This window comes from Abramis brama, assembly GCF_963993115.1.
Source record: "Abramis brama genome assembly, chromosome: 16".
NCBI lineage: Eukaryota > Metazoa > Chordata > Actinopteri > Cypriniformes > Leuciscidae > Abramis > Abramis brama.
This window is the reverse complement of record NC_139978.1, coordinates 31760783-31774906: the sequence shown is the minus strand read 5'-3', so window position 1 is coordinate 31774906 and position 14124 is coordinate 31760783. Positions and strand designations below refer to the sequence as shown.

Sequence of the window (14124 nt, the reverse complement as noted above, 5' to 3'; positions counted from 1 at the left end):
TAAAGGGTTCTGGGGGTTTTCAGGGCATTATCAGGTGGTTGCTAAGATGTTCTGGGGGTTGTTATGGGCACTGCTATGTATTTGCTATGGTGTTCTGGCTGTTTTCTAGGGCATTGCTATGCAGTTGCTAAGGTGTTCTAGGGGTTGCTAGGGCATTGCTAGGTGTTTTCTAAGATTTTCTGGGGTTGATAGGGCCTTACTATGTTAGGGTGTTGTGAGTGTTTTTTATCATGCTGCTATGTGTTTGTTAAAGTGTTCAAGGTGGTTGCTAGGGTGTTGATATGCAGTTCCTAAGGTGTTCTAGTGGGTTTGTAGGGAATTGCTATGTGGTGTGGGGTTGCCATGGCATTGTAAGGTGGTTGCTAAGATGTTCTGGGGAGTTCTTAGGGCGCTGCTATGTAGTTGCTAAGCTATTCTGATTGTTCTCTAGGCTAGGGCATTGCTATGCATGCCTTACTATGTCAGGGTGTTCTGAGTGGGTTTACCATGCTAAGTGGTTGTTAAAGTGTTCAAAGTGGTTGCTAGGGTGTTGCTATGCAGTTACTAAGGTGTTCTAGGGGGTTTCTAGGACATTGTTAGGTGTTTGCTAAGATGTTCTAGGGGATTAATATGGCCTGTGGTTGCTAGGGTGTTGCTATGCAGTTACTAAGGTGTTCTAGGGGGTTTCTAGGACATTGTTAGGTGTTTGCTAAGATGTTCTGAGGGATTAATATGGCCTTACTATATTAGGGTGTTCTGAGTGGTTTTATCATGCTGCTGTGGTTGCTAAAGTGTTATAGGTGGTTGCTGAGGTGTTGCTATGAAGTTGCTAAGGTGTTCTGAGGGTTGCTAAGGCGTTGCTATGTGAGTGGTCATTTGATAATGATATGATAAGGAGTGGTTATAAGTGCATATAATTTTTTCACAAATGTGATGATGAATCCTCAATATGAGACCACCTCTTACCGTCTAAGCAGCAGTTTGGGGTGGTTACGATTCTCCAGGTTCTTTTCAATCAGGTCGGCCAGAAGCTGTTTGAGAACCACAGTGGCGTACTCCATCCGTCCCTGCAGCGCCGCCATGAGGAGGGAGGCCACATTGCCACGATCCCGCATGGAGAAGGACCTTTGAGCCTCCAGTGTGTGGATGAAGGTCAGCAGGAACATCTTGTTGTGCAGCAGTTGACTGAACAAGCGCAGAGACTTCTCCACATTAGCTGGAGACTAAGAGGAGAGGGAGCATTTGATTAAACGAAAGAAAAAGCAGGAGAACAAAAACAGAAATGGAAAAGGCAGACAGGAAAGAGATGAGAGAAACATGTGCAACAACAATTGTTGCCTGAATGCATACTTGGAAAAAAGCTCAGCTGCGGTGAGATTTAATTGTTCTTTGCCGACTATTTTCAAAACATTTTTTGGTAAGGCACGTCTCTAGACGGCTATTCCACCAGGGCCTTGCAGGGCTGCTGATTTCATTCTGCCTGAGGTTTTAATTAAAAAGCATGCTGAAAGAGGGGCGTTCGCTCTGAAGCTCACTACTGAGACAGCAGTACCGTAGCTTCAGAGCTTAGGGGATCTTTTTAAAGCACATCTAGGGTTTTTTTTGCTTTCTTTTTTTGGCAGAAGGATTAAAAGAAAATGGTCTATGAGTTGTGGCAACCTACTTATTGGCACTTGCGAGTGACAGAAGGTACATGGGGACAGAGAAATTCAACCAGGATGTTTTAAAAGTTCCCTTACGTCCAGCTCCTTTAGAACCGGGTGTTCTTCGATGCCAGGGAACATCACTCTCATGGTATAGGTGCGATACTCCAGGAAAGGGATCTTCACACCGTCCATGTCGTTCGTTAGCTCTTGGATGTCTGTCTGCAGCTCAGCGAATGCTGAGAAGAATAAAGAACGGAGATATGCATCCATCAGACTGAAGAACACCTCATACGCTTTGACAGACAGATATACTAGGGCATGTTTGACCATATTTTGAGATTAGTGGCATTGGCACCAATAGCAGAAATTGCTATTTTGTGTGAATCTCCTGACATTTAAGAACTTCATGACAAAGAACTATTTAAATATATTGAAGAGTTCAAATCAACTAAACAAAAATTTCCTTTGTAACTTTTCAGTGCAGCTGGTTGTTTTGTTGATGTTGATCAGAGACTCTTTTCCTGTCTAATTGGGCAGTTTTTACATCCATCACGGAATCAGGCTTGCGAGATTAAATTATCCATTACTGACTAAAAGCATGAAAACTGAAGTCATTTTTCTGTAATTGAGTTTTAGTGCACAATACAATTGTCTGTTCTTAATTTATATTTACTTCCATAGTAGTTGAGTACTATGCAAGTAAGTGTTCATTTAAAAATATATTATATAATTTATTTCAAATATTGTATATTATAAAACTATGTACAAAACATATGTATATAAAAACTGTTATATACACAATACATGGCTATATATATAAGTTTTTTTATAGGTAAAAAAGCACTAATACGTGAATTTCAACAGTTTCAGTCGCCTCTTTGGGAAAGTATGCCTACTGACATGACACAATAATGATTTTTTTAAATCAAAATTGCATAAAAAGAAAAGTTGCATATATTCCAGTATCTCATGGCATTCTTTTAACAAATGCATAAATAAAACCGCACCATGTCTGCCTGAGCTACAGATCCTTTTAAAGCTGTGAATAAAACCGGAATCAAAGGATGAGGCCAGTATGACGTCATGACCCAGTTCAATCCTTCCACAAAGACTGCATCAAACTCTGCAAGAATCCAGGCTACTGCAGTGTGAGAGCGCCTCCGACTCGCTCCCGTTCTCAACACAACTGCACGCCAGGGGCCCACGGGACACCTCGCGCACAATAAAATAATACATCACAGCTCCATCTGATTTATCCTACGGGTTAAAACCATTAGTAGCTAATTAAAACACTCTACACACCTGTCAGAAACAACTTGGCACAGGCTATAGGCAGCGCAGATGCTGAAGTAACCAAAAGTCCTACCTTCCTTGCACTCCAGCGCGACACGGGACTCCAGATTGTCCATCTGCAACTGCAGGCGTTTGAGTGTGCGGTCGGCGTCCCGCGTCTTGCGCTTGTAGGCGATGAGCACAGCGATGATGGCGATGAGGAGGACGCCTCCGCCCGCTCCAATCCCGATGATGGCGGGAAGCGTGAGAGTGCTGTCGGAATAGATGTGAAGCGTTCCGGGAGAATATTCCAAGCCGCCCACGAGAATCTACATGCACAGACAGAAGAAACTATTAGAAGTCAAAGTATGGAGCAGGGCTCAATGCTAAGGATTTGTTATACTTGCCCAGTGGTTCACATTTTAACTTGCCCTACCAAAATTTTCACTGGCCCCATCACAAACCAATTGGGCAAGTGACAATTCTAATCATTCACGCTGACCCCGGGCCATCGGCTAGTCCTTATTGTGAGCCCTGATGGGGTAACGGGTTGAGCACAGGCCCTTCATTCTAACCACCCCGCCGACTTTGGTGGGTCATAATGAGGGCTTTTGATTGGCTGAGGGCACTCACACTGTTTCTTCTTGAATGAAATCAGCTTGCAATTAGAATTACCACAGAATTATGCACTTGTTTGACATATTCACGTCGCGTTCCTCACCCTGCGGTGAGAGAACAATCGCTTGCCGCCTCCGTCAGACACCGTGACCACTAATCCACATTAAATTACTTCAAAAAGTCACTTTGGCACAGGTGTTGAAGGCAATTAGGCACAAATCAGCAGGTAATAGAGGTCTAGTTAGAGATTCGGGTCCAACCGAGGCGTGGTACTGGGAGCTCAGCCTTGCACTATTCGAGGACCAATTAAACGTGGCATCCAGCCATCTGTCCTAACGAGTTTCACCTTTTCGCGATCGCTCGGGTCCTGCGTGGCTGCATGAATTATTGAAACTTGGTGACAGAGTGGAACAAAGTGAATCCTGGAGCGCTGTCGATATGTGTCATTAGTCATTAGCTTTCCTGTAGCTCAAACAGAAGACTGTTGCCGCTTGCAACACCAAGGTCATGGGTTTGATTCCTAGGGAAAGCAAGAACTGATAAGAATGTAAATGTGTACCTTGAAATGCAATGTAAGTCGCTTTGGATAGAAGCGTCTGCCAAATGCATAAATGTAAATGTAAATATCAGTTGAGTGATCCCGGCACTCTCAATCCCACTATGTCTCTCTCTCTCTTTTTTTCCCTTTTCTATGGGTGTTCTCCACATTATGGATTCACAAACTAGAACTTAACTGAATAATCAGCTCTTTGATATACAGCACGTACTCTTTGTTTCTACAGATCTCATGCTAATCAATCAAACGGAGGGTGTTGGACCGAATTAGGGGGTGTAATGTGCATGAGTACCTTATATCGAGATATATGGTTTCACCAGTTCATGCCACAGCTAAGAGACTCCTGGATTGTATTAGAATTGATCAGTTGAGATGCTATTGATCAGTTCTGAAAGTAATTACTCTGACAAAGTTTGCTTTCAGGAAATGGTATTGGCAAAAAAATCAAGTGGTTTAATAAAATCAAATAAAACTAGATACCCATGCATCTCATACCCAAGGTCAGGGCATGATATTGATATTGCTTTGAGCTGCTATGTACAGTGGTTCAGAGGTGTGAATCTTTGGGTTAGCAGCAAATCGATTCGATTCATGATTTATATATATATATATAAATGTATGATATATATATATATATGTAGATTATTGATGCAAATAAATTGACACCTCTAATTAAAAAGCCACATGAGACATTATTCATGTCTGTAGCACAAACCATGCAGAATGAGCTACATGCTAAAGTTTAATACGTAGGGTTAGGGGTTTGTTAAAATGACTAACGGCAAAAATGAGCAATAATAATAGTGATGATTTCCTGAGTAACCACTAATGAAAGCTGTTATTATCAATAAAGGGGCTGAACTTCTCTCAAATGCTCTCTCTAAGCATGTCAGGGCTCATGAAGGTTATGAAGGATTCCTGTCTTCTGTTTGTTATAATTGTTTGAGCTGCCAGGAGAGCAGATAGCCAGATTACGTGGGAAATTGCTTGTATCAGCTCGCCCTATAATCCTAATAAGTACTTAATGTACGGCGAGCCACTTCCAGTTGACCTTTATGTTTTCTGTTTTAGCATTAAGGTAAAAGATGCCCATGCAGCAGTGGCTTATAATGAGATTGATTAAATAAGATGCAAAATGCCTGAGACCATGCAAACCAAACATTCAGCTTTTTCACCATCTTATGGCCATCCATTCATTTTCTGCCACCTTTATTGGTTGATATACAATAACCACAGAGTCATAAATTCTCAGTCAGCGCATTGAGAGGTGAGCATGTTTTGCTCTCCGCCAGCAAGAGAGGCTCGTTATAGATTAGGTTTTCATAATGCATGATGGGAAAATGTCATGGCAGCAGGATCCTCACCATTACTCGCTGTTCTCCGGTCAGATCTGGTGAATCGCAGAGCAGCTGAGATTCAGAGACTGTTAACAGACAGGGCGTTTCTCCAATCATCACGCTGTAATTCAGCCGGGCGTTACCGGGAGCAGGAGGGATGAGGTTCTTGCCCTGTTTACGGATGATGGCACAGAAAATTCAATTCATCAAAAAGAGTGAGAAGTTTAATTTTTCATTTAATGTGGATCATTTGAATCTCCTGAAAACTTGCATTGTATCAACATTTTAAAGCCTGATTTTTTAGACACACACACACACACACACACACACACGAGTATATGACATTATTTTTAGAATTATTAAAATCATAATACTGGTTATTTTCTTGAAAAATATTAAAATATTTACGGAAAAGCGTAGCGCCAGACACTAGTCCAAATCAGATGAATGAATAAATTTCAATAAAAATGACAAAAGATCTGCACACGAAAAATCGGCCGAAAAATCGGCCTATTTTTCGTGTGTGTATCTTTTTTTTGTCATTTTTGAATTTGGCTTTGTGCCCAAAAAAAAAAAACGAGAAATGACTGGGACATTAAATTCACCCAAATGCAACAGGGAAACATGTCAATTATTGATGATGATATTATGACAAAGGTCATGCCTTCAAGATTATGGGTGATCCTGGTTTGACCTCCAGAATCCCAGCATTCCCAAGAGGGTCAAAGGTTGGGTTAGGATAGTACGTGAAAGGAGTTCCATTGAGGATGAGGAGGGCAGATACATGGTCCAGGATGAAGCCGAATTCATCCGGGTGAACTCCACTCTCTGGAGCCTGGCGTTTAGTGTAAATGATGCCGGGAGCCAAGCAAGTCATCACAGATTCATTCACCACCATACAAACCTGCAGAGGAACAGCCAGACATTATGTCGCAGAAGTAGTATCACACAAACAACAGGCTGTCCATAATGATGGTGGGGGCAGAGAGGAGAAGGACAGCTGGTCGGGAACTCACGTTTGTGGTCTCCACTCCTCCATATTTGGCTCTGACTTTAGGTTCCTGAATGGTTAGCAGATTGGTTCCTGTGACCGTGAGGGTGGTGCTGCCACTATCAAAACATACAAGCAATACTCGTTTCATTTAGGCTCTAGTAAATGCATTGCAACAATCGCATCAAATTTTCATCCAAGATAATGGGCTGACTATAGTTTTTGTATTTACATTTCATCAAAATAAAAAATCACTGCTGTGAGTGAGTTTCTGTTCTGTTCATATATTTATGAGATTCTATTAGGCTTAGTTTTTGAAGTTAGCAAGACATATTAGCCTTGTGTAGACAGCAGACAGTGAGGTATCTCACTAGGGTTTGGAACAGAGCCATTGAGTGTGTGTGAGATTGTGTTGACGTACTTGATAATGCTCCAGTTGGGCTCTACACTGGAAACGGTAGGATCTTCTGTGTAAATGTAACGTGTTTCGCTGGTGACCTCTGCCTTGTCAATGAACAGCTTGACAGATGAAGCCCCAGAGCCCGATGCTGACGGTGGCGTCACACACACTATCTCACGCACTGTTCTCCTGTCAGAAAAAAGTTAAATTATACAAAACCAGAAATATTTGAAGCAATTTACATCATTTTGACCATTATTTTTTACAAATTTGAAAAATGAATCAAAATCCGACTTCATAAACAGCTTAAACAAGCCTACAGTGGTCTTGTCTGGCTTTAAGATGGTTTATTTGGTCGGCCAGGATGGCAAATCTGGTCAGCTATCTAGTCTCCCAGTTGAAAGGAACAGAAATCCCCTCTAAAACCATCAAAACAGACCAGACTAACCAACTTGACCATGCTGACCACCTTCGATTTAAGGGTTAAGCTGTTTTAACAGGCTTTTAGCAGGTTGAAAAGACCTCTACTGTATGTGTTTTGGATGCTGGGCTGGACTTCTTTGGTCAACCAGCTTCACCAGCTGACTTTGGTTGGCGAACAACATGGCTAGACCAGCGTAAACTAGAATAGAAATGCATGCTGATCTTTTCAGTCAGAAAACTGCTTTCAGACCAGCTTTAAAGGCACCATAATGTCACATTTAATGATCTAGAACAAATGAGTTTAATAATTACAATGCTTATTTCTGGCAAAAATGGAATAACAAGTTGAATAAAAAGTAAAATATAATTGTAATTCTGTAGTCATTAAATATTCAAATATTCATAAAATGTTTATATATATAAACTTATATATATTACTTATATATATACAAGTAATTATTTTATTTATTTTAAATGAATATTTAATTAATATTAAATATAATATGAAATTCAATTTGAGTTTAAAAATTATATATATATATATATATACTTTACTTTTTAGTTTTTAATGTATTTTTTTTCTCAAACTTTTTTATTTATGGTTTCTCTACCAGCAAGTCCACATGGCTAGACCAGCATAAGGATGGAAATACATGCTGGTCTTTTTTCCTTCCTGGCCAGGAACTGACAACATTATACAATGTGTGTCTTCTAAGCAGATGTTACTGCAGTTTAATCACCACACAGTTCACTAACAATCAGAACTAGTAATGCATCATGTTTCTTGGCATGAGCATGTGGATGTATTTGGGGACAGCCATGCACGCTCATTTAATTTCATGTGTAAATGACACATCTCGCTTCCTCCGAAGTCCAACTGTATCCCGCAGATGTCGAGAGACGCAGATGTGAACCGCGCTGGAAGATCCGGTTAAGAGCTGACAGAAAAGCTGCTCACCTGACAAACAGACACTCTTCCTGGGCCAAAAGCACGGTCACGGCGCTCCCGGCGTCCAGATGTCGGCCTGAGATAGTCAGCCTGGTCCCGCCGGACACGGGTCCTTTCTCCGGCCGCACCCGGTTGAAACCCGGAGTCTAGTGGGACGAGAGAAACGACGGTAACTTCCGAACAGATGGAGCTTGCTGCAGCGTGATACAGACGTTCAAGCGTGCACTTGTTTTCCCCATACTGGTACAACACGAAAAGATTACACTCATCACTGTAATAGAAATGTCCTGTTTGCTCTCACTCCGTGCAGGGCTCGTTTGTTTCGGCGCAGGACCTGTCAGGCCGCCCTCTCGCAGTAATTAGTTGCATACCTGTGTAATTGGTCGGAGTGCGTGTTTTCATTTGCTTTACCCTTCTGCACGACTGAAGCTGCCTGGACGCTATTGATTAGATGTTGAGGGAATCCAGGCAGGGTCATCCATTTATATACGTGTGTGTGTGTGTGTGTATACGTACAGCTCCTGGGCTCGGGATAATAGACTAATGCCCTATTCCTGCTGGGCACCACTTAAACCTCTGCGGGGAGGAGGGGGTAATTGTGTCATTGTTTACATCCCCCTTCCCTTCAACTACATTATCACATGGGCTCCACCAGTTGATTTGATTGGCTAACAGGATGTAGGAAAAGGGAATCCTAACGATTCATCGGTTTCAAGGGCAAAATCGGATTGGCTGAGTCTCAAAGGATGGATACACATTGATTAGCTGCTCGTAAATCACCACAAACAAAATGTTAGCAGCGATAAGGGAATCGATACAAAAAGAATGATTAAAATATAACTACATCCAAAATCAAAGGCAGTTGCCTCGCTGGCCAGTCAGTGTGTGAAGCCACCTGGAAACTGCATTAAAATGCACCATAATGTTACATTTAATATTCTAAATAAGTTTGAGTGTTTAATAATTACAATGCTTATTTTTTTTGGCACAAATGGAATCATAAGTTTATATACAACAGAATAAAATAAAACAAAAATAAAAAAGTTACATATATGAAATTGAATTAGAAGATGAAAAAAAAAATATATATATACAGTATATATGTTACCGGCAAAGTATGAAATCCCGGTATTGTATAGAATGCCTAGGCAATGTATAGAATTCCTGATGTTTTTTGCTAAAAATACATTACCTAGGCATTCTATAGAATGCCGGATTACACACTTTGCCGGTAACATATATAAACACATTCATTTTTTTCTATTCCATATTCCGAACTTCTAATTCCATTTCAGAAAAGAAATAGGCATATTAATAATTAAATATTATTATGATTATAAATAAATAAATACATAAATAAATCATAAGGATTTTTTTTTATTAATTTTAATTGTATTACTTTAACATACAACTTATTTTTTCAATTCCATTTCAACTAAGAAATAAGCACTGTAGTCATTAAATATTCAAAATAAATAATAAAAATAAAAATTCTGTCAACCAATCATTGAACTGCGCATACAGGATTTGTCTAGACTTTACTTGTTTCATTACTGGATAAATCAGCGCTCTAGCAGTTAATAAACAGAACTGCACGCGTCTTGCGGAAGAACATTGTTGCCGGAGCTACTTCTCTCTATTTATGTCTATGACGAGTCACGCAGGCACTGGGCTACTCCGCAGCGGCTGCGATCCGCCAGTCTAAAGTATAGTCCAAGTATATGGCGTAATTTAATTCAGGATAAGTTCATGATGCACTCACTCATTGTATATATTTTGTAAATTCTGAACACAAAAAAGTTACGGACGTCTTTATGAATGTTTTGAAGCATCAGATGTAATCGATACAATCGTTATTTGAAGGCAGCGACTTTCAAAAGGTGATTTACTCTATTTTGGTTGCTACCGTAGACATTAGTGTTTATACTCGAATTATAAACTTTTATCTCAGTACTTCTGTGATCATTTGAATATTTGTAACAGAAATATCGATAGCCTACTGTGATTGTAAAGCTGTTTCATATTGACAACTGCTCTGGGTCAGCGACAGCGCAAACAGATTTGAATGTTCAGGGGTGAGGTTTTTGTAATTTAGGAATAAGATCGCGTGGGTGTTTGAATCGAAATATTTTAAAGATTAATCGTGCAGTAGCCTACTACTCTCTCTCTCTCTCTATATATATATCTCTCTCTCTGCGTTGATATCCGACACAAAACGTATTTGAGTAGCGCGAGGGCTTTTCAGTGCATTCATTACTATTTTAATATGAGGTGAGACGTCGCTATTAAAGGATAAGCTCCCAGCACTTCGCCCACAAAGCGCACCAGAACCATTTTCGGAACCGAAACTTAGGAATTTCGCACGGTTCCGGTATTTTTTCAAAAACACTACTGTTCTCGGTTCCCAACCCTACTTATAAGACAATATTTTTCAAGTTTCATCAGACACAGCCAATATGTCTTAAAAAGTAGAGGTCGTACCACAAAAGAGTACGTCTGAGATGACTGGGTACGATATTCGGCACTGCAGTCACCGATACACAGCTCCACCGGACCACCAGGGGGACTCGACATCAGAGATTCTTCCATATCACACACAATCCTGCAGGTCAAGAACACAGATATCACTCCTGTACAAAACACTGTCCAAAAACGTGAAACTAACTCATTTTCAATTAAAGCTGCAGTAAGCCATTTCTGAGAAACGCTGTTGAAAGTGGATCAGACCGAGCAGCACAACACACTTGCAGCCAATCAGAACTAGGGGGCGTGTCCATTCATGATGGGGGAGGAGCAAGAGTGAACAATAGGGAGATTTGAAGAAAGACTGTAGAAAGAGAGATGGCTGAGAGACATTACAAAAGAGAAAAGGTCAGAGGAATATCACAGAAAAGAAGAGTTATGACCAGGCAAGAGCTTTAGGATAAGGATTATTCTGTTTCGCTTCAGCTATGATAGAGGCACCCATGCTAGTGCATTCTGGGGGCGGTGCAATGAAGGGAGGGGTGTGTTTGTTTGGTTTGATTGAAAAATGTTTAAATCAAAATGTTTAAAAAGTGTTTCTCTGAAATCACTCACTGCACCTTTAAATAGTGACATGAGAAGTATGAAGCTGAATTTGTAGTGTACAGTATTTCTTATAACCCACCTCTCAGCGCTGATGTATTCAGAACCAGCAGGGTTACAGCGAACTCCCGCCACACGCACATGTGTGATCTCTCGAACCTGCAGCCCCAGATTCTCTCCTTCGATGGTCACGCGTGTGCCGCCCTCCTTCGGCCCCGTCAGTGGACGGATCTGTGGAGACAGAGATGACAGCTTCTCATTGGAGGATATAAAACGCATTCTAAAAACTGTAAAGGTCAACACTCTGAAAGGTGCAGTCTGGGATATCTGCCATTCAGGAGAATTGTTTATTTTGTGTGTTTTTAACCATACGTTAAGGGACAAATTTCCTAAAAATGACATAAAAAAGCTAAAGCCTGATAAAACCTCTTTTGAGGAGATCCCCAATGAGAAAAAAGGTTTATATACAGTATATAAAAATAGAATAAATATAAATAAATGAAGAAATACATAAATACAGTTTTAATTAAAAAAAATGGTAAATACATGAGATAAATAAAATAATTTTAGTTCTAAAAACATAAAAATAAATGAATGAACAAATAAACAAAGATAAATAAAGATATATAAAAAGTAAATTGTAAATAAATAATAACAATAAATAATAAAGATGAATGAATGAACAAATAAATGTTAACTATAATAATAATAATAATAAAGATTTATTTTATATATAAAATATATAATATATATTTTTCTATATTTTTAGTAGTAAAAATCTATATTTTATAGTGGTAAAAAAAATGAATGAATAAATAAACAAACATAAATAGAGATAAATAAAAATAAATACATGAAAAATTGCAGTAATTCTAAAAAAATGCAAAATAAATAAATATAAACAATAAAGATAAAAAAAATGCTGTAATTCAAAAAAAAAAAAATGTTTTTTTAAGATGTTGGTTAAAGTCCTGGCCTTATTGTACATGATCCTTTTTTGGCAGAAGTCATATACTGCATACCTTTAGTCCCTATTATAATTATTTCCCGTCAGAAACGTTAGCCTGGAAATCCAGAGTTCTCAAGAGAGCACAATTTGAATTTGCTCAGCGAGTCACTCTGGCATTAAGTAATGATGCTCATTAACTATGCCCTTGTAGCCAAGCTGCACCAATCACATCGGTGTATATGATATAGGCGGGCCAGAGGCGAGCTAAAGAGATGACGACAGCGCTAGTGACAGCACAATCACAACAGTGATTGGTCATAGTGTTATCCAATTGTGTGCAGTGAGATTTTCAAATGCATGCTTGGTGCCGCCCCTCGAGTTGGGTGATTTTACACATTATGGACTAAAAGGGTTGGCGAAGGTCATTGCATGTTGAGTGTTATGTTTCGTTATGGTTCATTTGAAAACAATACAAATCTATGGTCCAAGATGGCTTTCATGATGTGTGTTACCTTTGTGATACGAGGATGGCTGCAGCGTACGTTGCGCCGTCCTTGATGCATCCAGTTGTGTTCAGGTGAAGGACAGTGTTGCTTCAGGAGACACTTCTTATCAGCCAAACACCAGCCACACTCAAACATGCTGTCGGCCTTCAGACAGAGCCCACAACTGTCCCTCTGAGCTTCACACTTATACAGGAGAGCTGCGTACACAACACACACACACACACACACACACACACACACAGAGAGAGAGTGAGAATATAGCCGTACTCTCGGCTGGGCAGTTAAACGCAGGGCATGTTTGGAGTGGTGCCAGCTGTACGGTGCCAATCGATAATTGAACTGTAAGGGGAAGGTAGCCGAGGCAAAACCCACGCCTGCTTTCACTGTGCCGTGATTCATGTGCTGCCCACCCACACTAATAACTCTGACCAGAAGCCTCGAGGAAGCAGAAAACCAAGGTGCCCCGCTGTAGTGGGTGTAGAGGTTCAATCCTATACACAGTGGCTCTGTTCCAAACGCTAGTGAGCTCACTCGTGGTTACTATCTACACTGGCAGCATCGTGGAATCTCATACGTTAGTGATATGAAGTGCTGTTCACAGGTAGCAACTTGGTTAATGGTCACTCATATTTACAAAACAAAAAAGAGCCACTAAACACACAGAGCCTGACGTTAGCATGTTGCTAAGCTAGCAAGAATACTTTAATAAACACAAAAATAGAGCATTGTTGATTAAATGCTTTTAACTAGTAAATAAAATATACTTGTATTAAAAATGTGACCAATCAATAATAAATAAATAAACACAAATAACTTTAAAAAAAGCTTATACGGCAGCATAGTTGTAGTATTTTATACTATTATTATATTTATTTTAATATATTTTGACATACATGACATATTTTGAAATGTTCATGTATAATATAATATGTAAAATGTTAAATATAAAATCAAAATATTAAATATACATTATATAAACTGACAGCTGTGTGGACATTATTATTTTATATTATATTATATTATTTAGGGCTGTCAAGAGATTAAAAATTGTAACCAATTAATTACATGGCCAAGAAATTACCCCCAAAAGATGATTTAAAGTAGACATTATAAAAAGTCTTTTTAGAAAGAAATATTTTATTTGATTTAACATAGAATTTATTACACAAACTTTTAGGCTAAAACGGCCATGTTTTTTTTTTCAGAAGCTGCATCTGAATTGGTATTTAGATATATTTACAGAGCAAATGCATTAAATGCATTTTTTTTTTTTACACAACTAATTCATTAAATTAATGTGTTAAATAGACAGCCCTAATTATATTATACATCAATTATATTATATTTATTATATTTTTACATTATATTATATATATATATTACATATATTTTTCTAGACTTTGTCTGCCATCTTGGACAAAAATCTTCAAAA

General features: G+C 39.2%; 1 protein-coding gene across 1 annotated transcript in view; it reads right to left on the bottom strand.

The window, feature by feature from the left end:
- plxna3 (plexin A3) overlaps positions 1–14124 on the bottom strand; it is a 158384-nt gene that overhangs the window by 15025 nt on the left and 129235 nt on the right. Inside the window, exons 12-22 of the mRNA XM_084138594.1 lie at positions 12699–12889; positions 11320–11468; positions 10653–10773; positions 8181–8317; positions 6821–6988; positions 6425–6518; positions 6073–6312; positions 5436–5579; positions 2992–3226; positions 1719–1861; positions 946–1202 (exon numbers count right to left, since the gene is read on the bottom strand). Of these exons, the coding sequence (XP_083994720.1) occupies positions 946–1202; positions 1719–1861; positions 2992–3226; positions 5436–5579; positions 6073–6312; positions 6425–6518; positions 6821–6988; positions 8181–8317; positions 10653–10773; positions 11320–11468; positions 12699–12889 (1879 nt within the window). The remainder of the gene's footprint in view (positions 1–945; positions 1203–1718; positions 1862–2991; positions 3227–5435; positions 5580–6072; positions 6313–6424; positions 6519–6820; positions 6989–8180; positions 8318–10652; positions 10774–11319; positions 11469–12698; positions 12890–14124) is intronic.